The sequence below is a fragment of the Hipposideros armiger genome, unplaced genomic scaffold (assembly GCF_001890085.2).
Source record: "Hipposideros armiger isolate ML-2016 unplaced genomic scaffold, ASM189008v1 scaffold_141, whole genome shotgun sequence".
Classification (NCBI taxonomy): Eukaryota; Metazoa; Chordata; class Mammalia; order Chiroptera; family Hipposideridae; genus Hipposideros; species Hipposideros armiger.
Genome location: NW_017731491.1, coordinates 678,329 through 705,719, shown reverse-complemented (window position 1 = coordinate 705,719; position 27,391 = coordinate 678,329). Strand labels below are relative to the sequence as shown.

Below are 27,391 nucleotides of genomic sequence, written 5' to 3'. Positions count from 1 at the left end.
AGTATAAGAATGTCTCATGCCATATTTGGGATATATGTATACTAAAAAATTATTGTTTATCTGAAACTTAAATTTGGCGGAGCATCTTGTATTTTATATGAAGACCCTAACCCCTTCTCAAAATGTGTTTTTAAATGTATAAAAGTACATAGGATTACAAAGGATTCATTTATATTAAAATGTAGTTGTAAAAATATTAAGTGAGTACAGTATGTACTTTATTGAATTTACACGTTAAATAACAAGACCTAACGATTGGTCTAGTAGGTATCATAATTTTCAAATAGTCATGAGAATCAAAAATATTTTGAGACATCTGCAACAACTGTAATTGATATAAGACTGCCTGTGATGCTTACTGGTGACAAAGGCAGTACTGTTAATACCGCTGTGGCTTTCTGTCTGCATTCATAATAGGGGGAAATGCTAACTAAATTTCAGTTATTAGAGGCTCGTGAAAATAACAATGTAATTTCCTTTCCCACCCAAGTTCATAGATCCTCCTCCTGATTTTTATTCACTGGTCTCTTGGGGCTCCCTAGACCTAGGGTAAGAGCCTATTGGAAGGACTTGGCAGGGAATACAGTACGTCTATGTGGAAAGCAGACAGGATCAGGCATGGCTGTCCGACCAAAGAAAGCAGCCCTACTGAACTCAGCCACTTGTTACCCAGTAGGAGTGCAGGCCCGTTGCTGTTAGAGAAATGGGAAATCTCCATTTCAATATCCTTATAACTAAAAAAGCGAAAAAGAAAAATACTTTGCAGGTGAAATTCAACATCTGCGTGGGCTCGATTTGGCCCAGGGGCCAAAAGTTTGCCCCTCCTCTCTCAAGTAGTATTTCTTCGGATTCCTCTAAACTGCTTTGGATTTCTCCTTCTCTTCTGTTTTTACCTGGCTGTGTAATGCAGCCATGTCCACGAGGCAGTAGCCCCACAGATAATAATTAGTAAAATGAAGTATTTATAGCTAGCTCAAAAATTATCATTTTCTATAAGAAAAAAAAATCTTGATATAGGTTCTTTGTATTGGAAGAGCCTTTACTCTTCGTTATTTTGAGCTATGAAACAGCAAAAAGCCTAAAGTCAGTTGGGGGAAAATAACTGTTCTAAGCACTCGGGGTACAGTGATAACCAAGATAGATGTGAACCTTGCTCTCGTGGATTTTATACTATTGGAGGGAGACAGAATACACATGTAGATAAACAAGGAACTATCTGATGTGCTATGTGTTCTGAAGGACATAAAATAGGGTGATGAATAGGTGGTCCAAAAAGGCCTGTCTTAGCTGAGACATGAGTAATAAAAAGAGTCCAGCCATGTAAAGACCTGGACACAGGGCATACCAGGCAGAGGGGACAGCAAGTGCAAAAGCCCTCCTAAGATGGGAGAAAGCTGGTATTTTTGAGGAAAAGAAGGCAGTGTGCTTGAGCTTGGGAAGAGGGCGGGCGGGAGTGGCTGAAACTTGTAGAGGAAACAGAACTGGCTTATATGGGGCCTGTAGGCCATGGTAAGGCGTGTGCATATTACTCTAAGTAGGGTAACCTTTGAGGGGTTAAGCTGAGGAGTGACACGGTTTGATTTCTCTTTAAAAAAAAAAATTCCGGGCCAGCTGAGTGGCGCATTGGTTAGGAGTTGGCTTGGGACGCCAGCTCTGAGCAGCAGGGCCCCGGTTCGGATCCCACATAAGGGCCAGTGACACTGTGCCCTCTACAGCTAAGATGGTGAACAACAGCTGAGCCTGGGGCTGGGCTGCTGTGAGTCGCCCGCGATGGTGTGGGCTGCTGTGGGCTGCCGTGAGTGGCCAGCAGTGGGCATGAGTTTTCGTGAACTTTTATGAGCTGCCGTGAGCGGCCGTCCAATGGCCGGCGAGCGACTGCCTCACCCGGGAAGAGCACAGTGATAATACCAACATGGGCCAGTGAAGTGACGTCCTCCACAGCTAGACTGAAGAACAAAGGGACAGTTCCCCTTCCCTGATTCCCCAACGCTGTTCCCCTCCCCCAATTCCCCAATAAAATCTTAAAAAAAAAAATTTGCTCTGGGTGTTTTGAGAATGGATTGTAAAACAGCAGGAGAGGAAGTGGGATGACCAGTTAGGTTCTTGTGGTTGTGTGTATGGGAGATTAGAGTGGTTTGGACCAGGCTGGTGAGAGTGAGGATGGAGAGAAGTGAATACATTTGGGGTATATTTCGGAAGTGAAGTGTCAGAACTTGCTGATGTACAGGACAAGGGAAAGGAAAGAATAGGGTGATGTGGTGGTATCCTGAAGCAGAGGACATGCAGATGTGAGAGAAGGCCTTTTGGTGAGGGCCGTGGGAGGGAACCTGTGTGTGGGAAGGGTTATGCAAATGAGATAGAATTAAAGGAGCAAGGTTTTCGGAGGAGGAAAAAAATAGATGTGGTCTGAAGTAGCACTTTCAAACTTTAATGTACCTACGAATTCCCTGGAGTCTTGTTAAAATACAGATTCGTATGTTTGAGGTGGGGCTGGAGAGTGCATTTTTAACTCGTTCTTTGATTCAAACACCAGCCACTCTAGAAGTAGTCTCAAGATCATCATTTGATTATTATCTTCTATATGGAGTTCTGTATATGAGCTCATTTCCTTTAACACCACAGAAGGGCACATACCTTTTAAGCGTACCTTTTCATGTGTTTTCCCTACCTGAAAATATTCGTAAGGCCTCCAGAAAGTATCTCCCAGCCTGCTTTTGCAGGTCCAGGTGGTTTTTTGTTTCTTGTTTTTTAATAGATCCTTGCCTTTCTTTCATTCCCCACCAGAAAGCAGTAGAGAGCTGGCTTCTCTCTCCTTTCTCCTCACGTCAGTAGTCGCCCAGGCCCTACTCCTTCCCTCTTGTCACTAGCTCATTTACCATCCGCAATGAACTTTCTTCAAAGTTTAGCCATTTTCCGGGACCACATTTGTGTACTTGCGGCCATTCTACTCTGTGATCAATAGGTCATTTTACCTCTGAGCCTAGTTTCTCTATCAATAAAACTAAAAAGTTGGGGTTGATGATTTCTTAAGGGCACTGTAGCTTTGCATTTTTATACTAGAAATAACTAATATGCCTGCAGGGCTTTAGACTTTATACTCTCTTGACAACCCAGTCTTGTGTCTGCCTGTAGCTGGCTTTAAACTCTCACCCGTCTAAGTATTCATGACTTACCGTCAACCATCACGTCCTGCCTTCCTCGTTCTGCTTGACGTCCATCTCCCCAGTTAGCTGTGGGTGTGGGAACGGACTCAGTCCCGCATCATTAGGCTTTAAGTTGGGATCCACACATTCTTTCTCCACTTTCCGTGTCTCAGGCTTTCTGTGTCCTCCTCTCTTTTCCTTCCCTTTCCTGATTCTGTTATTCACCAGGATTTCATTCTGTACAAGGACTTGTGTTCAGTGTCCAGTATCTTTTTTGTCCTGAGTGCCAAGTGCATCTTGTGGGAAGCAGATGACACTCCCGAGGTGCCCACCAGAGAGCAGCCTTGGATATCCAGAGCTCACTGCCAGTTTTGTACCTTTGGGAACGGAATGTGATTTCACAACAGCAGAGTCTCTTATCAAGAAAATATAGAATCTGGGACCCTGGAGATTATACTTTGGAGAAATTTTTTTTTTTTAATTTTATTGGGGAATTGGGGGAAGGGGAACAGACAAGTTGCTGTCGTTTTGTTCTTCAGTCTAGTTGTGGAGGACGTTGCTTCACTGGCCCAAGTTGGCACCATCATTGCGCTCTTCCCGGGCAAGGCAGATGAGTCGCTGGCTTCTGGACGGCCGCTCACTGCGGCTGCTGGCCATTCACGCTGGCTGCTGGCTACACATGGTAGCCCATGGCAACCCACTGCCACAGGGGCTGCAGCCTACGCCGTTGCCGGCGACTCACGGCAGCCCAGCTCCAGGTTGAGCTGTTGTTCAGCATCTTAGCTGTAGAGGGCAGTGTCACTGGCCCTCATATGTGGGATCCGAACCATGGCCCTCTAGTGTCCCAAGCCAGCTTTTAACCAACACTCCGCTCGGCCAGCCCATCAGCATGTTTTTAAAGAGAGCAGAATCCCACTTCACACTCCTGAATTCAAACTTCATACCAGTCATTGGATGAGAACTTTTGATTTAAGAAAACTGTTTTTAGAGGCAGCCAGTTAGCTCAGTTGTATATTTACTGAATGGCATACGCCTGTGTAAGAGTAAGAAAAATCAGGTCATGGAGTTTAGATTTGTTGTAGGAGGTGACAGGAAAGCATTAGTGACTTCAACAGGAAAGCAACTGGAAGGAAGTGGTATTTCTAAAATTATTCCTTCTGTGGTGATGTAGAGAATGCAGTAGTGTTCAGATCAGCTATTCTATCTAGGTCATATATAGTGCTGGATGCTACAGGAGACACCAAATATCCATGACCTGGTCCTTATCCTTAAGAAGTTTATCTTTTAGAGAAACCCAGAAAGTTACAGTGAAGGATAAGTGCTTAATCCATGGCGTTATGGAAATAGCACTGAAGTCAGATCTGAATTCAAATCCTAATTCTGCCATTTATTGGCTTTATGTCTTCAGTCAAGCTATTTATTTCCCTGAGCCTTGGTTTCTTTCTCTATTAAAAAAAAATGGGAATAATATCTATTACTTTCGTTGAGAGGAATAAGAGATACGGTGTTCAAAGATGGTAGTGTGGACAATAGACATTCAATGAATGTTTCCTTTTTTTAAACCCTGTGTCTGTGGAATAATACTTTTTTGAGGGGACTGTATGTGACCTCAGTTCACAGTGTGGTTCTCCCACTTACTGGCTATGTGACCTTACTTAGGTTCTTAATTTCTTTGAGTATTGATCTTTTTTGAAAAAAGAAAACAAGGAAGGGAAATTACATCTTAAGAGAGTGTTTTGAGAATTAAGTGAACCTAGCAGATATGTAGTATATAGCACAAAATAGGCACACTTAATAAATATAAGATTCATCTCTCTTGAATGTAATGAAATATACAAATGTGTAATACAAATAAGGCAGGTATTAAGCGATGAAATTGGATCACAGTGGTAACGGGCAGAGAAAAAAGAGGCAGATCATAGTGTTACATTTTTTTAAAGAAACAGCAAATTTTATATAGAAGAGGAAGTACTTTCTATACTCTGACCTTACTCTCTCTGTATTTCTATTTTTGTCTTTCTATAAGATGGAAATAATATAAAATGTATCCTTGGATTGTAATAATGCTAACTTGAAGGTGTTGTGACATCATGAGAAAATATATCGCAACCCAAAAAATAGTACCTTACAATTAAAAGTTACTCTTATTTAATAATACCTTTAATAGACATTGTCATCCAAGATCCATCTGAAAAGTTAATGATTTTCCTGAGTGGAGACCCCTATCACAATCAAAGCAAAACCTAGGAGAATAAATGGAAGGAAATCCATTTATAAAATATATGTCATTTTTGGTCACTTGATACAGAATCAGCAGAGCCACAACCCTGATCTTGTGTATCAGTGGTGAGCAGTTTCTTGGCTTAGGAAGTTTTATTTGTAGGGCAAATACTGAGCACTAAATATTGACATTTCAGAATTGTATTGTTCAGAGTGTTTGTTTAAGAACTCAGAAGTTGACTGATATCAAATCCTAGATATCAACCTTCCAGTTTTTGGAACAATAATTGATTTCCGGTGAAGTTCCTGGCATGAATTTAGCCTCTGATTTTGGTGTTTGCCAAGCTTGAGGAAAATGAAGAGGTAAATGATAACACTTTTCCCGTAACCATCACTCATCTGTCCTCCCCCTTTCTTCCAGATATTCCGAGTGGTGTGCATTTGTTTGGGTAACCCACCAGAGACATTCACCTGGGAGTATCGAGACAAAGATAAAAATTATCAGAAGATTGGCCCCATAACACCCTTGGAGTTTTACAGGGAACATGTCAAGCCACTCTTCAATATGGACAATAAGGTTGGAGACTGGCACTGCCTGTTGACTACAAGGAAGGGTATAAGATTTTCTGGGTGAACATGCATCATCATCAAACTAGAAACTAAACAAACTCCCCCCCCCCTCCTCTAAGGTATTTTATGGACCTAATAAAGTTGATCATATTAGGATCCACAGTGCATCTCTTCAGAGACTTTTCTAACTGTAGGCCAATCAGTTTAATTTCCACGTGCCCCCATGATTTGGGCCCAGAATCATTCAGGTGCAGACAATAAATGTCTGTTGGGCGTTTCTTACTGTGGTTTCAGAGCACCTCTGTTCTGTGCCCCCTACTTCCCCCCGCCCCACCCTGGGGATGCTCCCGGGAAAGAACAGTCTCCCATCTTAGTTTCTCCTGCTCTCTTCAGGTCTAATCCACTGCCTAGCAAGATGACCAGAGCCCCATTCGTCATCTTAACCTTGACTCTCTTGTAAGCAAATGGCTTTGTTTTAAGATCAGAATCCCAACTCAGTTGAAGTGTGGCCGGGTGTTGAGCCTGTCTTGTAACTTGAGAACAGGGATCTTGTAGTTATGGGATCTCCATCTTGCCTTGCAATTCTTCGGAATTAGTTTTGGGGCAATTCTTGCCAGTAGGAAAGCTGCAGCTCCCACATGTGTCCCTTGCCCTAATTAGAATCTACAAGGACTTCTGTCAACACACTTTGCCACCTTTTGTTACTTTATTTAACAGTGTGTTTGTAATGCTTGTTCTTGTAGGCAGAGGTATTGAGTTTTGGTGCAGACATGTGAACTTAGAGGAGAGGTGTGTGTCTTCCTGGACATTCCTGGTTTTATGTTCTAATCAACATGTGTTTGATCTCAATAGATTTGCTTAGTGAATGACCCTCGGCCCCAGCACAAGTACAATAAACTTTACACCGTGGACTACTTAAGCAATATGGTTGGAGGGAGAAAAACTCTATATAACAACCAGCCCATTGACCTCTTGAAAAAGATGGTTGCTGCCTCCATCAAAGATGGAGAGGTTGGTATTGTTTCTGTGTCTTCTGCATTGGGATTAAAACCTCTCCTTCCACTTCTTTGGTTTAATAGGAAGATGGGATTTATGTTGACTTCCTTTCTCTTTCTTTCCCCTATTTCTAGGCTGTGTGGTTTGGCTGTGATGTTGGGAAACACTTCAATAGCAAGCTGGGCCTCAGTGACATGAGCGTGTGAGTACAGGAAACTTAAAAGAGGAAGTCATTTGTGAGTTGTTGCTGTTGGAGTGCACTCTTGGTGTGAAATGACTCGGCCGAGGTTCACAGAGAGTAAGGCTGGCCCGAGGGTGGGTCTCTCTCTTTCCATCTTGTAGGGTTTGAGGACTCATAGCAGAAACCCCACATACTTAATATGCTCTGACCTGGGAAGTCAAGATCATACTTCGTGTCTGAATTGAAATGATTGGGTATGTGCCTGAAAAGCCATCCTACATGAGAAAGGCACTTTGAAAAAATAATTGATTACTGCGTAAATCTGCTCAGTGCATTTGGGAATGTAATGAAAGATTTTCCACGTATCTGGTTGGCTGTTTAATCCTGCTTAGCTACTTCTCTTACTTTGATGCATACGTATTTTGTCTTTTATGACAACTGGGACTAATTTACACTTTAACACATCCCTCCTGATTATTGATGGCAGTGAAGGTTCATTTGTGAACCAAATCATACAAGATTTCTTGACAGTTAGAGTATACCACTTTAGGGTTACTTATAAGTAATCGTTATTTGTAGGAAGTTGAGTAAATAACTGGACAGTTAACAACAAGATAAAAGAAATCTGCTAAAAGAGAGAGTTAGTGATTTTTTTTAACTTTGAAAATATTCTCCAGTATTTTTGACATTATTTAAATTTCATAGTCAACAATGGTCTAAATGAATGTAGAAACTGGGTGGTTCTACCAGTTTAAAAGAGAGACCATTTTTGAAAGAAGTTACTTCAAAAGCTTTTTTAAAAGTTTTCTTGCCGAAATGACAGTGCAAGCCTGTCTTGTCAGCCTTTTTTATTTGGGGAATTTATATTTAATCGCTTCATATTTTCTTGGGTACTCTTCTGCCACGTAGAGACTGGAATCCCATTGAGAGATTAAATTCTGCATGTCCCCAGTTCTCTGAAGAGGCTACAGCACATATGTACTTAGAGCTATTGGGCCCCTTCAGCCCTGTGTTTCTTTTACAACCGGAAGCTAGCTTTCCCCTTGATTGTACTCTCTTTATTCTGTACTGTTATTTATTTATTTATTTATTTATTTATTTAACAGCTATGACCATGAATTAGTATTTGGTGTCTCCTTGAAGAACATGAATAAAGCCGAGAGGTTGACTTTTGGTGAGTCACTGATGACCCACGCCATGACCTTCACTGCTTTTTCTGAGAAGGTATGACCCTTACTCTGCGTGCCTACTGCAGTGTGTTTGCGCAGCTGGCCCCGCCCTTCTCCTGCAGATTCTTTACCCAACAGAGCTTCATTCATAGTATTGGGCTGTCGAAAAAGTCATGACATATTTTTTCTATGTTTTTCATCGCAAAAATGCATCATGACTTTTCCGACAACCCAATATATATAACTTCTATTAACAGTTAGGTTCCCAGCAAAACATCATACCCGTGTCACTTGGGGTTTTGCTGCATGCTCAGAGGTAATAAAAATAGGAACTTTTCATGAGGAGCAGAATTTGGGTCAGCAGGGAGTAAGGAAGTGACTCCTTTTCTGTAACTTTGGGAGTTCTTGGTGTGAAGCGAGGTCAGCAGGGGAATCTGGGAGAAATAATTTCTATTGAATAAGGAATTTAAATGTGAACTCAGAGTGTTCATAACATTCAGACTTACCTTCCTTTCATCTGTCATTCAGATTCGGCTGTAGTCAAATCTCAGTAACTAATTTGTGGGCTCTGTGCCCATTACTGGATTTAGATAGAGCTGCAGGAAATTGGATGTAAAGTATTTTGAATTTCCTGAGAAATACTCTGAATAGTAATGTCACTGTTTCTAGGACCACAGGGTTGGAAACAGCAACTGTTTTTTTTACAACTGGAATTTTATCTTTTACAAATAAGCCTCTCCATTTCTAGGCTGTAGAATGGATATTTTACACCTGTGCTCAGGGATCCTAAGGAAGAAGATACTTCAGACTACTTCAATTCTTTATCACCTTAAGCAAAAAGGTTCTTCCTAACCTAATTATTAGAAAGAAAGTCACAGAGTAACTAACTACCTTGACCTTAGAAGGAACTTTTAATAAAATATGGTAAATAATAAAATACTAGAGCAAATAAAATACTATTAAAATACCAAGTCCGTATTTATATGTTTGGACCTGCTATATTGTAAAATTCAGTGGATTTAGAACTAAAGCTCTGTAAGCTAAAGTTAAACATTTTTTTAAAGTTAAACTTTTAAATTATTTAGAGGACTATTAAGAAGCAAATCTAAAAACCTTGTAATTTCTAAGAGCGGTTTGACTTTTTATCATTTTCCATCTCTGTTATAGAGTATTCCTATTTTTCATAAATAAAAACCATACATACCATGTCATTTTCTCAGGAACGTTCATTCATTGATTGGCATGGCTTATTAACATGCCATTTCTTCCTCAGAAATGCAGCTACCTTATATGCTAACAGTATAAAGCAGAATTTATATTATCATAACTGGAACTTCATATTTTCTCCCTCCCAGTTTGAATCTTTGACCACTAAAACTAGTTTGCATTGCCTTTGCATGATAATGCAGAGGTAAGTGCCAGTAACTGCGTTCTGGGATATTCTTTCTTGTTGCTGATTTCTTAGAATCTCTATGAGGGAGATCCAGGTATCATTCTATATTTGTAGATGACACAGGGAACATCTTAATCTGGGTCATGCAGGAATTCACTGGCAAAGGGAAGAAGAGGAAATATTTTCAGACTTATTATAATAAATGACCTTAGGTGATGGAGATCCTAGCAGTGGTATTTAAAAGGAAAGTAAAGATGGAGTAGAAAACCAAAACAGACATTTTAGTAGGCTAACCCTAGAATGTATAGTTTAATGATGTAGTTTTGAAGGTACCTGGGCTAGTACAGATAAGGGTCTTTGACACTTGTGAGTTTGGTGGTTAGCTATTTCTGAGACTGAAAATCATTGAGATCCAAGAAAACTGCCAAGAGTAGAGTCAGTCAAATCCCATGTAGATGAGACTCATGCAGTTATATGCAAGTGGGGGTTGACTGATAAATCATTAGGAGATAACGCAGGAGCCAGCTCTCTTCTCTTGCTACAAAGATTAAAAAGTTGTTTTGACATCGGCGAATGCCGTGGTAAACGTAAAAGAGGAAAGTTTTTTTCCCAAATGGAGCCTTCCTCTTGTCCTCCTCTGTGTCACTGTAGTAAAAACTGTAAGTGAAGGTTTTTATGGTGCATATCATCGCTCCTTTAAGAAGATGAAAATTGAGCTTATTTTAGTAATGAAGATAGATGAGGGAGAGAGCAGCAGTACTGCCTGGGTTTTGTTTTATGAAAGTAGTCTTTTTACTTCTGCTTTGCCATTCAATCTCTGTTGTATAAAATTCAATATTAGTGTAACTGAATCAGTAAAAGAACACATTTGGAGAGTATCATTACTTGGTTCCCCTGCATAGGACATTAGGCAGCATGATGAGAATGTGTTTGTTTTCTTTTTAAAACTCTAACCAGATATTAGAATCATTTCTAAAATAGCTACAGCGGGATGCGTTTGCAAAGAATGCTGGTCAATTAAAAGCAAGAGTCCCTGGCTTTCAGATGGTGTTCACTGCTTTTAGTAATTTAATGTTTTGTTTTTCTTAGCCAAGTAGGACTTTAATATGCTTATTTTCTGTATAGAGTAGAACGTAAAACAGAAAATAGTATGTATTGCTTTGTTAGGTTCGTTGCATTTTTACCCCAAGAAATTCGAACTCCACTTCTGTTAGTGTCAGAAGTAAAAATCATACATACCATGTCATTTTCTCCAGAGCTTTCATTCATTGATTGGCATGGCTTATTAAGATTATTCTATCCCTTAATCTTTAGTTATAGAAGAAAATATATGGCCCCAATCATGTATATCATGGCTGTATAGAGAAGGCTGTTTCTTCTGAGTGGCTGAAGAAGAGCTAAAATCACCTGACACCTCACCAGGAGGGATCTTGTTTCAGACTACACATTGTTATCCACTCCTTTGCAGGATGATCGGGATGGTATGTTCCTGAAATGGAGAGTGGAGAATTCATGGGGTGAAGACCTTGGCCACAAAGGTGAGCTTCATGTGGTAACACCAACTCAGGGTGACTGGAGCCTGCTCTCTCTGCTTCCTAAGAGATAGGGGTAGAAAGCTGCCGTACCATGGAGCATTTTTCAGTAATTGGTCCCGTTGGATAGACTATTCTAGAGAAAAATCTGAGGATCTGGCTTGTCCCCAAGTTCCCTCTGACCATCATGGCATGGTTGACTCTGAGACCAGTGTGTGCTGGCAATTCCTTCCAAACCATGCTAACCCGACCAGACCTCTTTGTACCAGAAAAACTTGGCCAATGAGAAGGTTGAATGCCCTTTGCTAGGACACTTGCTGTACGAATATATATAGCACTTGGTGCGTTTTCATCTACCGTACTAACTCCCTGCAAAGTCAGAGCCTTCTGAGTGGGAGAATGGGATTGGCAAGAAACTTGAGGCATTTATTGGAGACTCTAGACATTGTGAAGCCTAAAAAGGAAAAGAACACTTTGTTTTATTCTGACAAATCAAAACCCAGGCAGAAGTCATAAGTAAATTATAATCATTATATTGGGTCGTCGGGAAAGTCATAACGTATTTTTCTATGTTTTTCAATGCAAAAATGCGTCATGACTTTCCTGACGACCCAGTACTAAAAAAAAAAACAAGAACCCCAGGTAATATATGAGTTGTAGAAAAGTAAAAAATATAGATAAGCAAAAAGAAGAAAATGAAAATCTCTAATAATCCTACCACCCAGAGATCACCATTGATAAACAGTTCAGGGTTTTTCTTGCAAATTTTTGAGACCGTATTTTTAAAGACTTTTTCATAGTAGAGAAAAGCTTTTTACGGAGCTTTTATGCTTTACTATTTAGGGCTTCAAACCCAAAGTGGGGACTACTATAGAGTAATTATGCACATGAGCATGTATTTGCATGTGTGCTACGTGCTGGTGGCATTTTGGAGCCAGCTCTTTTCCAGAGTTCACATTCTCACTTTTAGCCAGTGGATTCTGGCTGGGAAAAACACGTTCACCACAGCTTACTAGACTGGACAGAAGTCTTGGAGGAAGGAAGTAGGGAAGCCAGTGAGATACCCAGACACTTGAAATCAGACTTCAGCATACATCTCACCCAAGCAAGAATCAGCTAAAATTTTCTTAAAGAAAGAAAAAGAAACAGAGAGAGGGAGGGAGGACGGGAGGGAGGGAGAGAGAGAGAGGGAGAGGGGAAAGAAGAAAGAGGAAAGGAAGAAAGGAAGGAAAGAAAGAAAGAAAGAAAGAGAAAGAAAGAGATCTCAGCAACTCTTTGCCTGTTGCCTCCCTCTATGTTTAGGAGCTTTCCAACTATTATTCCTCAGAGCCCCAAGATTTCCAAAGGTAAAAAGGTGGAGGAGGAGAGGTGTGGAGGTTTGGAAGTAAGCAGATGGGGTTTCAGTCATTCATATTTGAAAACTTCTGTCTTAGAAGAGCCTATTAACCTGAGTTTTGAACTTGACAGGACTTGAGTGTGCTGGATTTGAGCAGCACAGGTGGGTAGATGCTGGCCAAAACCTCAAGGCCATTTTAATCTGTCCTTGCAAGTCTTTTCATCTCCCCATGAGGTGATCATTGGTGGGTTTGGCTAAGTAACCCTAGGATCTGCTGTGAAACTCAGCAGTTGAGTGTTTCTATATAAACACACACAGTGCTGTTAGTGCATTTCTGTTCATCGTAAGGTTTGCATGTACCCTCTCTGTGATTGCTGTTGTTATTCTGTGATTACATGGTGCTTGTTAAATTACTATTATGAATTAAAGTGCAACATATTTTTAATTGGTTATTTATTACAAGATGAATTTCATTTTAAGACAAATACACGTTGCGATCAGGTAGAGAGGGGGTATAAGCCTTAACAAAGCCAGCAGAAAGATTAAAAATAAACAATTCACAGTTCACTTATATCTGTGAATTGGTAAGAAATGGGTACAAAGGAATAGCTTTTCTTGAATTGGAAGGATTTGAGAAGCTGTAACATTTCAAAACATAAGAAACTGCTTCAGATGAACCACTATAGCTTCTGTTTCATTTTTAGTCTCATTCTCGTCTAGCTGGGTTTGTTATCATGAAGGTTAGTGTCCAGGAAAAGGACTAAAATTATGGTTTGTTTAGATGAGCCTGGATCTGTTGGCTTGCTCCTGTGACTTTTTTTTTTTATCTTTATCAGTCACTGAGTTTATAGATAGTAGTGATATCCACTTAGGAGAAGATAAACACTCCTAAAGTCAAGCAAATGCTGTGTTTTGGGTAGTGTGAATTACTGTCTTTATTATTTTGAACCTAAATACCTACTCTTAAAAAAGATTCTGGGCCACTTGGCTATTTTTCTTTTTTCATTCAACTGTACCTCTTTACTCCTACTCAGTAAAAGTTTTGCTTTCGCTGACTTCCTCTGTTAGTACATTCGTCTCCTCTGTATCCACGGGGGATTGGTTCCAGTACCCTGCGGACACCAGAATCCACGGATGAGTAAACCCTTATACCGTGTTTCTCTGAAAATAAGCCCTAGCTGGAGGAGAAGCCCTAGCATGATCCTTCCAGGATATAGAGGGCACGCACCCCTCACACGAGGGTTTTATGACCTGTTTCAGGGAGAAGGGTGCCTTTTCCACAAACTCCTTCAGCTTAAAATATTCAGCATGCCAAGGTGCCATATTTTGGCACCTAAAGTCATGCGAGGACTTATTTTTCGGCTAGGGCTTATTTTCGGGGAAACGGTATAAAATGGTATAGTATTTGCACACAACCTACGCCCATGCTTCTGTATACTTTAAATCATCTGTAGATTACTTATATAACTAATACAATGTAAATGCTTTGTAGATAGTTGTTATTTACAAAGCATTTACATTGTATTGGTTATAGGCAATAACTAGATTGTTTTGTTAACTGTATTGTTTAGGGAATAACGACAAGAAAAAAGTCTGTACATGTTCAGTGCAGACACACCCACTGTAGGCCTAACTACGTAGTACATACACATCAGCTACAACATAACTTTTTTTTTTCTCCAAATATTTTCCATCTATGATTGGTTGAATCCGTAGATGTGGAACCCGCAGATACAGAAGACTGACTGTGTGTTGAGAGAGCTGGGGTCTTGATCCCAGCGGTCTGCCTGTAATCCTTCCTAGTGAAATCTACAGCTGTCCAGTTAAGATTAAAGTAACTTTTTTGTTCTCAGCAACTGGAATGTCTGAGTCTATACAGAGCACAGCATTTCAGTAGAGAGCCAAAAGATAATTGAACTGAGTGGGGGTAGAGAATAGTTCATTCAGAGCCAAAATAAATTATTCTCATGTATTTCTTGGTAATGAAGACTTAACAGGAAGGAAGGAAAGAAAACATGATCTAATTGAATTGGCACACTTGGCCTGACCTTAGGAGACTGTGTAGTATGTTATTATGCTGGCGATGTGTGTTTACCCCAGCAGGGCCCTCCTGTCTGTCAACCCTGGTGGGTATTGGCTAGCACGTCTGAGGCAGAACCTCTGTTTGTGCTCTCTCAGGAGACGGGACAATCTTAAATAGCATTGCTGGGATTTTGTTTCTGTAGATAACGTTAACAGTTTGTTACTATTCTCTTTAGGATTTCTGCCTGTTAAGATTGATGGTTTCTGAAAAAGCAGTGTTGGTAGTACAAGCTGGAGTGAAAGAGATCAGAGTTACCTGGGCAGGCTGCCCTTGCCCTCTGCCCCGTCCTGGCTTTAGTCTTCCCATGGTCATGTTCACCACCCTTCCTGACCAGAGACTACTAAAGTAAATCAGATAACCTGACTCTTTCGCCACATGCACACAGGTTCCTTCTGATCACAAGAGACATAAAAGGAGAAATTAATTCTTGTCTTACTGGGCCTGTTGCATTACTTCGTGTTGTGAATTCTAGCTGTTAGTCAGCTGACTAAAAATTGGATGCATATCTAACATGTACAACCAACATGGCGTTCTTTTCTCCCCTGCTTGAAATGTTTGTGCATTTTGTACCTTATTTATGGATCATGTCAGAAATAGATTTCACAATTAGATGAAGGAACAGATCGTGGGACTTGTTACGTTGTCTCTCATTTTTAAAAGTTGATAGGCTTGTTAGAGTAAATAGTTTGTAAAAGTTCATCTGAGAAGAGCATAATCTTTAAGCCAAGGTGACACCAGTCTGACACTAGAGCCTGTTTTCTTAACCACTAAAATGTGCTTCCTCTCAGCTTCTCTGTTCTAGTAGCATCTAATCCACTCATGGAAATAACAGATACTTCCTTGTCTTTGGTGACCAGAAACTAGTGGCCCAGGGGACATAAAACTGTATAAAGGATCTGAAGACATCATGTAAATGTCTGATGTCAGGAGAAAGGGCCCTTGAAGCACCATTTTGGCTGGGAACATGAATAAGGAGGTGGGGTGGGTATCTGGTGAGAGTGTGTGCCCAAAGTCAGCATACTGTGAGTTGGGCAATTGAAAGACTGTATGTAACGACCCCAAATTTCCCAGAATTATTTTGCACATGCTGCTTTATAATATGTTTTTTAATGTTGTTGTTAAGTTTTTATCATGGACAATTTCAAGCATATATAAACAGCATAGTATTAAGGACCCCCTCCCACCATGTGCCCATCACCCAAGCCCTTAAGTCTGGTACAGCAGAGCTCTGAACGTAGAATTATCACTGCATCGTTCTTAATGCTTATTTAAGTCTAAGTTTCTTAATATGCTGAATAATACAGCTTTTAAGTGAGGGTAGGGGCAGTGTTATTCTCTCATTCTTCAGTGGTCCCTGAAGGAAAAATCTTTATCTTTTTAAAAATTCTGTCGTGGTTTTCATTTTGAACCAAGATGAGCATCCCATTTTTCAGATTGCTTCTGTGCCTTTCAGATACATGACCATGTGAAATTGTTTTGAACCCACATTCTTCATCTTTCTTACAAATAAGCCTCTCTGTTCCTGATTTCATTTTAGGAAGATTTCCAGATTTCCTCCTGAAAGGGTCTCTTAATGACCTCAGTTGTAGAGACTTTGGCATATTAGAGATTAATCTGGAAAAAAACTTCCATGGCTGATTCAGGTTGTACCTGGACTTCTTGTGCTTCTTGAAAACCAGTAGTACAGCATTTACTGGCCTCAGCTGCCAAATTACCCTGTGTGATTCTAGAGACGGTATGTCCACAACTAGGCACAAAACCCCTCGTGTCCTTCATGTAATGCTACACTGTGGAACCAGGAGAGACGGTTACTAATTCCTTGATTGTAGATCCTGGACAGTAATTTAACTCCTTATGATTTCGCATTTTTCCGTCAGTAACATGGATAATTACTGTTTCCCAAAGAGGTCCTGCAGTTTGTCTGCATATATCCATCCAATGAAATAATGTATGAAAGCAACTTTCAAACTGTAGACTGTTCTGTAACTCAAAAGAGTTTAATGAATATTCCATATTCCTGTCACAGGTACTCAGGACATATAGGTCATAACTCTTGCTTCATAAGAATTCAAAGTTTGCTGATGTGTTTGTATTTATTGTTTCTCATGGCATCAACTTCGAGTAACTCAGGATATGAACATAGGTGATTATGCCCAAGTTTTATATGGGAAAAAACCTGCAACTTATAGAGAGATTTTGACTAACTCAGTTGCACAGCATCAGAGGTAGAGTTGGGATTCAGATTTCTTAATTTCACACAGGCAGCTTCCCTAAAAAGATATGTTACCTATAAAAGATAACTGATTATTTGCAGATGAGAGAGAGATTCAGTTTTGGATTTCTAGCACAATAATTTAAATGATAGACAATATTGAGCTGAACTTGACAAAACAAGAAAGAAATTGCATGCACTAAAAGCAGAGGCTTCTGATTTCCTGGAAAGGGGCAAGATACAAATTTGTTATGTCACCTCAGGGTTATCCTGTTTGCAGGCTTGGGGAAAGTGCTGCTACCATAAATGTGGGTATCTGAGTTCTTGCAGAGGGACTTCTCATCCTCCATTTTTATTTACTCAAGAGCCTGCATGACTGGGCGAAAAATAGTACATTTGAGTGGAACAGAGGAAGTATGTGCTCTCAGATTGACCACTGCTTTCTTATCAAAGTGTGTGACTAGGAGAGAGAGGGCTGCCATTTGCGAGGGGACAAGCTATGGGACAGAGGATCCTCTGAACCTGCAGCAGACATCTGTTTCAGGGAGAAAGCCCCTCAGAAAAAGAGAGAGAGAGAGAGAGAGATTGATTGATTGATTGAGATTGCTTTCTCCTGTGTGTGTATGTGCTTTCTCTTGTAGAGAGGATCTATTATTTTCACCAGATTGTCTTTAAGGTATGTTTGCATTGGTTTGAGAAGGATAGAGGTTATAGCACAGAAGCTGAAGCCAGGCTGCCTGGGTCCGCACCGTGGCACCCCCCTCTTGCCTGTGTGGCCTTGGTCCTGGTGGTTAACCTGTCTAAGCCTTAGGTTCCTCGACTATAAAATGGGGATCGTAATTGTGCCTACCTCAGTTGTGACAATTGTGCCAGGCATGTAAGAAGTGCTCAGATATTAGCTATCATTGTTACCGTGGTTAATGTTACCTGTAGAGAAACGAGGGCAGGAAAACAAGCACATAAGGCTCCTTAGCCTTTCCCTTCTAGACGAGGACGGTCTAACGTGCCCATGGCTCTAGCTGTAGATCTCTACAGCTTCAGGACCCCAGTGGAGTCATTGTGCTGCGTCACCCGTTTACTGGATGGATGATTCGTCATGTGGGCTTAGTGTCATGAGAGAAAGCAGTGGAGGTGAATAAACCCAGTGCTGAGGGGAAACCATTAATTAGCACTAGCATCACCTCATGTTTATTGATGGGATGCAGGGAACCGTGCACAGACCATGGTAAAATGAATGTCTCTCACCCTCAGAGGAATTTATCCTTACTCACCTGGGACACAGGAAGGGAATTTGAAAAGGGCTGTGATGTGACAGAGTGACACTCATGGTGTGCTCCCCATGGTGGGCTAAATAGACTGAGAAAAGCAAGAGAAGAGATGATTTCTCCAAGAAGGCAGGTGACAAAGAGGGAGAACCGGGAAGGGCTCCCTCAGTGGGGAGATAATAGGAAGACATTGAAGCTGAGGTTATTGGAACAGATGAGGAGCTAGAGGAAGCTGAGGGGGGACTAGATGATGTCAGGGAGAACTCGGTGGTAAATGGTACCACAGCAGAGCAGTCAGAAAAATGAGTCAAGGAAGAAGCTTTAGGGTTGGACTTGAAGACAATTTTTGGAAACTAGGAGCGGTGAGGGTGGAAGCCCAATGGTCCTATTAGGCCACATCAGCAACATTTTAGTACTTAATTCCTTCACATTATAGGTAGGTGGCAGGAGGGAAGGGGGAGGCGGTGAAATTGAAGCTGGGATAATTGAGGCTGGAAATCGTGCTGCATCAGGTGTTAGTAATTTTAATATAAGAACAAATACGTAAAATATAAGCATAAGAATACGTACAAAGTAATATCGGAGATAAACTGCAAGGGAGATGGTGAGTGACTAGAAATGGGAGGGCTCCTTCGATCCATCATGGGTGAGTGGAGTTTTAGGAAAGATGGCCAAGGTTGTGGATGTTTTTGGAAAGGAAGTGGGAGGCCAGCCAGGGGAACGGTCGCTGAGAAGGGTAGCGCTTAGCATGTGGAGCAGTCTTTGGGCAGGTCTGAGGAGTGAGGCCAAGAAATAACGTGGCCCGCCCTCCATGGAGCTTTTGAGGAATGATCAAAAAGCAGGCTTCGCCCGAAACAAATAGGAGTAGCGACAGTTTTGGGGTCAGAGAGGAGTCATTGAGTTTCTGCAGGAAAACAGACCCTTGGATGACACCTAAAAATGTGTGTTTTCCTCTCCTGTCCAACAGCGAGACCCTTGGCAAAATTGCGCGTGCTCTCAGACTTGCGTGGATCGGGCACACTGGGCCAGGGGGAAGGGACAGCAGGCTGGTGGGTGTGTTGCCTTCTCTCCTCAGCTTGGAGGCGAACAGGCTTCGGGACTCTTGACCAGAGGCACTTCCTCAGGAAGTGTCGACTGAACTTTGTTGTGTGGTTTGATGGCTTAGAAAAAATACAACCCACAAACCAAACAAGCAGCTTTCCCCACCATACTTTCCACTCGGCTTTTTCTTGGTATATTTATCAGGGAAATGGTATCTTCTTTAACTTTTGTGTCTGAAAGAGGTCACAGTTAATATCCAGCTATAAGGGGATCCCTTCTCTTACCAGCAGAAGGTTCAGGAGCGTGAATGTGTCCTCACCACATAGCTGGACTTTCGTGTTTACTCTGGATGGAAAAGAAGCCTCTTCGCAGATGTCTGTCCAAATGTCTGTCTCACAAGTGGTGGTTTTGGTTCCCTTCCCCTGGTTGTGGTTTTTTTGTTTTGTTTTGTTTTTAACATCCAGCCAATGCTGTTCTCCATTCTTCTAAACACATGCACTTAGAACACATGCCATCGCTTTGATTTAAAGATACAGAATACCTCATACATGGACCCCGTAAACACTGGGCACATGAACGCTGATGTAGGCTGTGTGAGCAGATGGAATCGGTTCCAGTTAGGTGCCGAAGCTAGATGACGCGCTGTCATCTGTTGTGAAGCCACACCTGCCTGCCACGTCTCTTGCTGCTGAGTGCTGTATTAGAGAAAGCTGAGCCCCATGGAAAAGACTGAATTTGAAATTAAGAGCAGAGTTTGAGTGTGGACTTTACTTACTGGCCACGTGACTTTAGACAACTCATACCAACCCTGCCTGCCTCGTAACGTAATTGTGAGGGTTAAAATCGAAACAAGGATAATGGATGTGAGATTGCATTGTGAAGTGTAAGCTCCCTACAGACTTATGTGTATGTGTGTTTGTTTTGGTTTGCTTTGCTTCTAGACTGCAATTCATTTAATAAATAATAAAATTACATTGTTCCAAAATGAAAATACAAAAAAGCACAGAAAGAGGAATCTTGCTTCCATCTGTGTCACTCTCCATTCTGTTCCCCTCTTCGTTCAGCTTACCATTTATGTTTGTTTCTCTTATATCTTTCCAGTGTTTTTAGTTCAACAAAGGTAGCAAACCGTATACCCTGCTTTGCATCTTGCTCTCACTTCACTTAATGGCACGTCTTGGAGGCATTTCCATATCAGGGTCCGTATCAGTACGTTTCCACATCAGTACAGCTTCATTATCTTCCATTGTCTGGATGGACCATTATTTATTCTATTCTATTTTATTTTTTATTTTAAGCTTTTTGTTTTTACCATAATTTATTTAACAAGTTCCCTTAAACTAGCAGAATTTGGGTTGTTTCCAGTCTTTTGCTATTATAAATAATATTGCAATGAATTAATATACGTGCATGCTTAGAATAGTGCCTGACATATAGTAAGAGCTTAATAAGTATTATTGTGTATTAATAAATACAGAATGCATAATTCATATGGTGTGCATGTAAGTACTTTGTGTCTGTAGGGTAAAGTCCCAGAAATGGCATTGCTTAGTGAAAAGGGTAAATGCATTCAAAATTTTTCTAGATATTGCCAAATTCCATTCCATAGGGATTGTGTCATTTTGCACATTTGTAACATCGTCTGTACAAATGTAAGGCATTAGGGCTTTATGCACTGGGTACCTAACAGAAGTGGTTTACAGGTTGTCATTACCTAATTACCCGTTAAAACTGTATATGTTCACAAGCCGGGACTAGACTGTGTCAAGTCCTGAGTGAGTGATGAGTTTTTCATTGAGGCTGTTTCTAATGTTTTCTTCACACTTATCCTACTTTTTTCTCTTATTTATTTTTGCATTATAATTGCAGAAAGATGTTTATATGCATTTACAAATTTAGAAGCCATAAAGGAAAAGATTGATAAATTTGGCTTCATAAAAATAAAAAATTTTAGTAGACTAGAAAACATCATAAACTAAATTAGGAGGCAAATTACATAATAGGAAAAATGTTTGCACCTGTTATTATTATATATAAATATATAGTTCATTATTTCTGATTACTATGAAAAAAAGTAAAACCACCAGGTAAAAATAGGCAGAGGTCCCACACGGACACTTTACAAGAGAAAACTGTAAATAGCAAGCAAACACACACACAGTTCAAATTGGACCCAAAGAGAAAGTTGTAATTATATAGACCAAGTATTGATGAGGATAGAAGGAAATTAAATAGATAATTAAGGATGTAACAAAGATTGTTTCTAAACATGAAAAAACAGTTTAGATTCCAACAGCCAGGGTATACTTTTCGGTTTCCTCTCACAGGTACAGCACTTTCAAATTACGTGGTAGATAAAAGTCTTTTGTTTTTTTTTTGTTTTTTGGGTTTTTTTTGGAAAGAGCAACATTGGAACACAGCATGTGTGATACTTTGTAATAAAAGACCATGTATGATGTCTCATTTTTATTAAATGTATAGAGTCTACATGTAGAAACTATCAAAGGATATATATATAAAATTGGAAGAGTATTTATCCCAAAGTGGTGGAGTTGTAGGCAGTTTTTAAATTTATATTTGTCGTCTTCTCACCCACTTCTTCCTCCTGTTCTTCTTCCTTCTCCTCATCTTCCTCCTCCTCCCATATTTCCAAAATTTTTTATAATGAGCATGAATTACTTAGGTAATCTTTAAGGAGTCAAAAAGCAATATAATGCTTCAGAAACTTAGAGGGGAAAATCACCTACCCTATGATATAAAATTATGATTTTGTTTTCTTGTTTTTCCCCTATCTGGATTTGTAACATAGCTGTAATAATATAGGGTATACCATTTTTTTATACTTTCGTCACTTTTAAACATTTTCCCATGTTGCTACATAGTCTTTGCAGTTTCATTTTAAATGACTAATGTTCTATGGAGTGGTTTCTTAGTACTTGCTGGAAGTTTGCGATGTGAGGCAAGTGTCAGGGAGGTTTTTGCTTTCCTTTCTGGAAGCTTTTCTTCAAACCAGAGTTGTCACCGCTAGGTGAAAGATTGGCAGTGACTTAATGAGACCTCAGTCGTCCGGCTTCCATACGTCCATGCTGCCAGACAGATCCCTCAGAGCAGAATGATAACTTGATTTTGTCACACCTTATTTTTAAGTAGCAAAAAATAAAATAACCACAAATAGTTTGTTAGTGAAGTGAAATACTTTATAGAACAAAGTCAACAAAAAAATACAAACTATATTTAATTCATACGTGCTTATCTATTTGTTACCTTAATCTAGTCTGAGAAGTTTAATGACATCTTAGATCTCTGGTAGGATTTCAGAAAACTGTTTTCTCAGGTAAAGGTCTTGTTTTCCTTAAATTAACCCTTTTGAAACTATTCTGTCTCCAAACGAATGAATTTGGCCCCTGCGTTCTAGAGGTGTATCCTCAGACACAGTTCTCCCTTTACAGACGATGCTACCTTTTCTCCGAAATACAGAAACATGGCCAGTTTCTTTGAGGGACTGTTTACTTATTTCTTTCTCGTTGCATGTAAACAAGACACTAAAGTTTAAACAAAATTTAATTTCACCTCAGTTCCTACAGCTGCCTTTCCTTATCTATTTATCTATTTGTTTCCCTAAATGTAACCTTGGGATCCCTGTAGCACATTTTTCTTTTCTTTTCCCTTTTTCTTGGGGAGTGCGTTTTTCTAATGGCCAGAGGGCTTCGGGGCTAGACGCTGCAACTTTCCTCATCAAAATAGTCACTTTAAAGCTGCCTGAGTAGGGACTTTGCTCACTTGGGTTTCAGACATACTGATCCTAATCTTCCCAGCCAAACTCCAAGACACGCAGCATCAACAGTCCCTGCAGCCACAAGTTCATTATCTACTTAGAGTGCAATTACTTGGCAGCCACCTAGACTGTGACGTTTCTGTGGGCCCCCACAGAACTCATATCCTGAAGAGAGAGGCTCATCAAGGCAGGTCCTCTTGGCAGGGACACTGAAAGGGTGGATTGCAATTGATAGGAGTTTTAATTTGTGAGGACTTAATCTGATCTGCTTGTGGAACAAGATGTGTAGATGTACTTAGTGTCCATTTTCTCTGTGCATTCTTTGAAGACTCATTTGATGGTGTGACGATAGTATTGTCATAAGGACACAGAACTTTATTACATGAATCTGCCTCTCCCCTCCTTCACCTGCCTCGCTGTCCAGAGCGACTCTTCGGATTTATTCAGTCGGCGTTATGGTGAGGGGAAGGATGACTGATGTCTCAGCTGGTGTAGGGTTTAGTAGTCTGGTCTCCTGCCCACAGAAAGCTCCTTTTGGGGAAGGCCCATGCTGATTTTATCAGGAAGCAATTACTTGGGATGCACCAAGAAATGGTACTGGTTGGCCCTTCAGCTGACCAAACTGTGGTTGCTAGAACTCAGTGGCAGTCGTGTCGGTGATGGTGAGTAAGGGCCAGGTCCCGACTGACTGAAACAAGCAAAGCCCAGGACTCGAGTATATGTGTGTGTGTGTGTATATATATATATATATATATATATATATATATATATATATATATATATATATATATATATATAATTGAGACAGAAACCAGAAACATTACAGACTGGGGTATGTCTGCGCTCTCCTCCTCTCTCTCCTGCTGAGGAAGGAGCACTGGCTGGGGAGGCCGGCATCCGGGAGCAAGGATCCTCCCTTACCTGACTAGGTCAGAGCCCGTGAGCACTCTTCCGGAGCATTTTCTTGGGAGGGTGAATGTGCTGGGCCTCATCAGGACGCGCTGGCTCTGACTCCTGTCAGCGGTGGAGAGCGGCACTGGGCGTAGACGACCTCATCAAAGCAGCTGTGCCTTCACGTTAAGTGATGTCCTCTGTCACACCATTTAGCTTACAGAATTAGACTTACCATCATGTTGCCTTTTAATTACTTAAAACAGCCTCGCTTTTAGGGCAGCATTTCTCAGAGTGTGGTCTGAGGACCCCTGCGGGTCCCTGAGACCCTCTTGCGGGTCTGCATGGTCTTCCCTTCTCCAGCAGCACGTCTGTGTGAGGTCAGATTTTCTTCATCTACTTAAGCCAGAAACCGGATGGAACACAGAAGGCAGATAGAAGAATTCAGCTGTCTGCTGTGACGCCTGACATTACATTGTAAAACAGTGCCACTTTTCTAACTAGAATTTATTTTGTTTTGGAGAATATAGTTTTTTTTGCCTAAGAATATATTATTTATATTCATGTTTTTACATTCTTATTTTTAAATGAATTAATATTTTCAGCTTTCTGTTTTAATTTCTATTGTGGTAACTATCAGTAGTTATAACCCACATAAACAAGTTTTTGGGTTCTCAATAATTGTAAGAATGTACAATCTTGGTCCTGGGGCCAAGAAGTTTGAGAAAGGCTCTTGCAGAGGATCATCTTGAGAAATAACTATACCTTCCTTTGTCTTGGTACTGCGTTGTGAGAAATGATAGAGCACAGACCTAGATTTGCACAGACACTTGCAGAGAAAATTAGCCCCAGTGTCTGGCATGTAGTAGGTGGCAGATATGGGGAGATGGTGGTGACTATTCGTTCCCGTGAGCCCTTGGGCGTGCAGGGTCCCTGTGAGACACATGTTTTTGTGCTCTCTGCTCACTCCCTGGCCCATTCTTGTTGTAAATTACACACACTTTAGTCTCTCACTTTAATTTTGCTCTTTATATTAACACTGGCTCAGGAGAAGCATTTTCCCCCAGTTAAGTTTGTTGGACGTATGTTCCTGAAGAGGAGTTCGTGTAGTCCTAGTGGGACCTGAGACAGGCAGGCTTCTAGGATGGATGCCTAGTGACACCACACTTTTTCTCTGAGCTGAGCTCTCAACCTGGGGTGTTCGTACAGCTATGTCTCTCTGTAGCCCTACCCGCTGCAGAGATTCATCAGCCCTCGGGCCTTACTGAGGAAGAGGCTGAGCAGCTGCCCGAGCGTCCGGCTCTGCCTGCTCCTCATCACAGATGTCCTGGGAGAGCAAGGACTGTGTTACCATTTGACTCACACAGTGCCATCTGCAAATAAGTGGCTACCTGGGAATGACGGTGTGGCCCCATCAGGATTGCTCTAGCAGCTTAGCTGGTGATTGTAGGAATTTATATGGAGAGGAAGAGGAACAGCCAGCGATGCAGAGACGGTGGGGAGGGTAAGAATGGAACCGGTGTGCTTGCCCACCTGACCCTAGGGACGAATCGCCTCGGTGTGACTGTGTGAACAAGAAGCATTTCCACCTACCTTTTCATGCCACCCACTCACCTGCAGTGAGGCAGCCTGGGCAGTGGGACAGCACCGGGTCTGGGAACAGCCTCAGGTCCAAGGCCCAGCTCTGAGCCTCACCTGTGGGACTGGGCACGTCACGGAGTCACTCAGAGTCCCAGTTTTCTAATTGGTAAAAAGACAGCCGTACCTGTCCTGTCTGCTTCACAGAATTGCCAGGAAGACTTCGATTCAGTGCGATTAGAGACGGGAAAGCTGAAAAACGTGTGCTGATGCTAGTTTTGTAAAAGGCTTCTTTATAGCGCCCGTGGGGTTTCTGCTCTGTGCCCCGTGCCCTCCAGACTTACGATGCTTCTGTTCTGTCCCCCAGGTTACCTGTGCATGACAGATGAGTGGTTCTCTGAGTATGTCTACGAAGTGGTGGTGGACAAGAAACATGTCCCCGAAGAGGTGCTGGCTGTGTTAGAGCAGGAACCCATCATCCTGCCAGCCTGGGACCCCATGGGGGCTCTGGCCAAGTGATGCCCCTCCCGTCTTTTCCTCCTCCCGTGGAACCCGACGTAGCTGCAAAGGACAGATCCAGGAACTGAAGCCAAAGTTACACAGGTGACTGTGTGTTCCCACAGGACACAGTCAGACTCCTGGGTTTCTCCTCCAGGAACCTCTTCCGGGAAGTGTGCTTTATGTTGAAACAAAATACCCTTAAAAGAAAATAAAAGGGAACGATCAGGTCACACTATCTCCTCTCCTCATCTCCAACAGCTCAGGATCTCTTAGCATTTTAGTCGATGTAATTGTTTGTCTTAACTCTGTCAAAAAGGTTTGGTTCAGTTGTCTTTTCATTGGACAGGGGAGGATGAGCAATTGAGGAGTAGGGAGAGCAAACGGACCTAATGCTCCTTGTTTCTAGAGTAGAGTTAGGGGAGGGTCACCCTAAGATTTGAGTTCTCAAAACTGCATGCTGCCCTTCCTAGATGGCAGTCACAGAATTGGATTTCTCCAAGGTAAATTGTATGTCCCCCTACTAGCCCAGGAAGGGGAGGTTGATCAGGTCTGACATGATTCCTTCCAGCTGTTCTGAACTATAGGGAGCACAGCTCTACTCGAGTCAGGGAGTCAGGTTTTAGTAGAGGCTTAGAGAAAGTTGGGTGAGAGAACAACCAAAACCTTATCATGATCTGAATTATAGTTACTAGGTCATGATGTGAATTCTAATTATTAGGGGGAGCTCTAGCCAAATGGTTTACCTTCTGCCTCTGGAATTGGGAGCTGGGTGGGCAGGAAAAAGTGGTTCCCATTCTTTCTGACAACTAGATGGTGCTGAAAAGCTTTTGAATAAAACACTTTGCTAAATGAGAGTAAGTTGGCTTATTTCATCTAAAAAGTGTTTCTTTAGCTACAAAGCAAAGCAACCAGGTGGCTCATGTTCTACAAAGTGAAAAAGCAAAACAGCAAGGTGATTCAGGCCTCCCTGCTTCAGCCTCCCTCTGGGATGTACACGTGACCCCTCCCAGCCTGCACTGATCCTCACTGGCTTCTCTGGAGGCGTTCCAGGCACCACAGTAAAGAGGGCTTGTGTCCCTGCCACTTAACCATCTTCTTACCCAGACCCAGGGTCCCTTCAGGGGTGGGAAGTGATGCTCTGCTGGGGCCAGCCTTAGCATGGGCAGGAGAGAGTACGTGGCACTGAGGCCGTGCCTCCCTTTTGCTGAAAACAAGTCAGTATAGCACTCTAATCAATGGTTCCATCACTGCCTGAGCCCCCTACCTTTCTGGATCTTCAAGAACTTTCTCGGGCCGGCCGAGTGGCGCGATGGTTAAGAACTGGCTTGGGACGCCAGAGGGCCCTGGTTCGGATCCCACATATGAGGGCCAGTGACACTGCCCTCTACAGCTAAGATGCTGAACAACAGCTCAACCTGGAGCTGGGCAGCTGTGGGTCGCCGGCGACGGCAGAGGCTGCAGCCCCTGTGGCAGCGGGTTGCCATGGGCTGCCATGTGTAGCCAGC

General features: G+C 41.7%; 1 protein-coding gene across 1 annotated transcript in view; it reads left to right on the top strand.

The window, feature by feature from the left end:
• BLMH (bleomycin hydrolase) overlaps positions 1-26,740 on the top strand; it is a 42,957-nt gene extending 16,217 nt beyond the window's left edge. Inside the window, exons 7-12 of the mRNA XM_019650439.1 lie at positions 5,785-5,940; positions 6,786-6,944; positions 7,064-7,131; positions 8,217-8,334; positions 11,141-11,210; positions 25,753-26,740. Coding sequence (XP_019505984.1) covers positions 5,785-5,940; positions 6,786-6,944; positions 7,064-7,131; positions 8,217-8,334; positions 11,141-11,210; positions 25,753-25,904 — 723 coding nt within the window. The 3' untranslated portion in view covers positions 25,905-26,740. The remainder of the gene's footprint in view (positions 1-5,784; positions 5,941-6,785; positions 6,945-7,063; positions 7,132-8,216; positions 8,335-11,140; positions 11,211-25,752) is intronic.
• Positions 26,741-27,391: the final 651 nt, after the last annotated feature.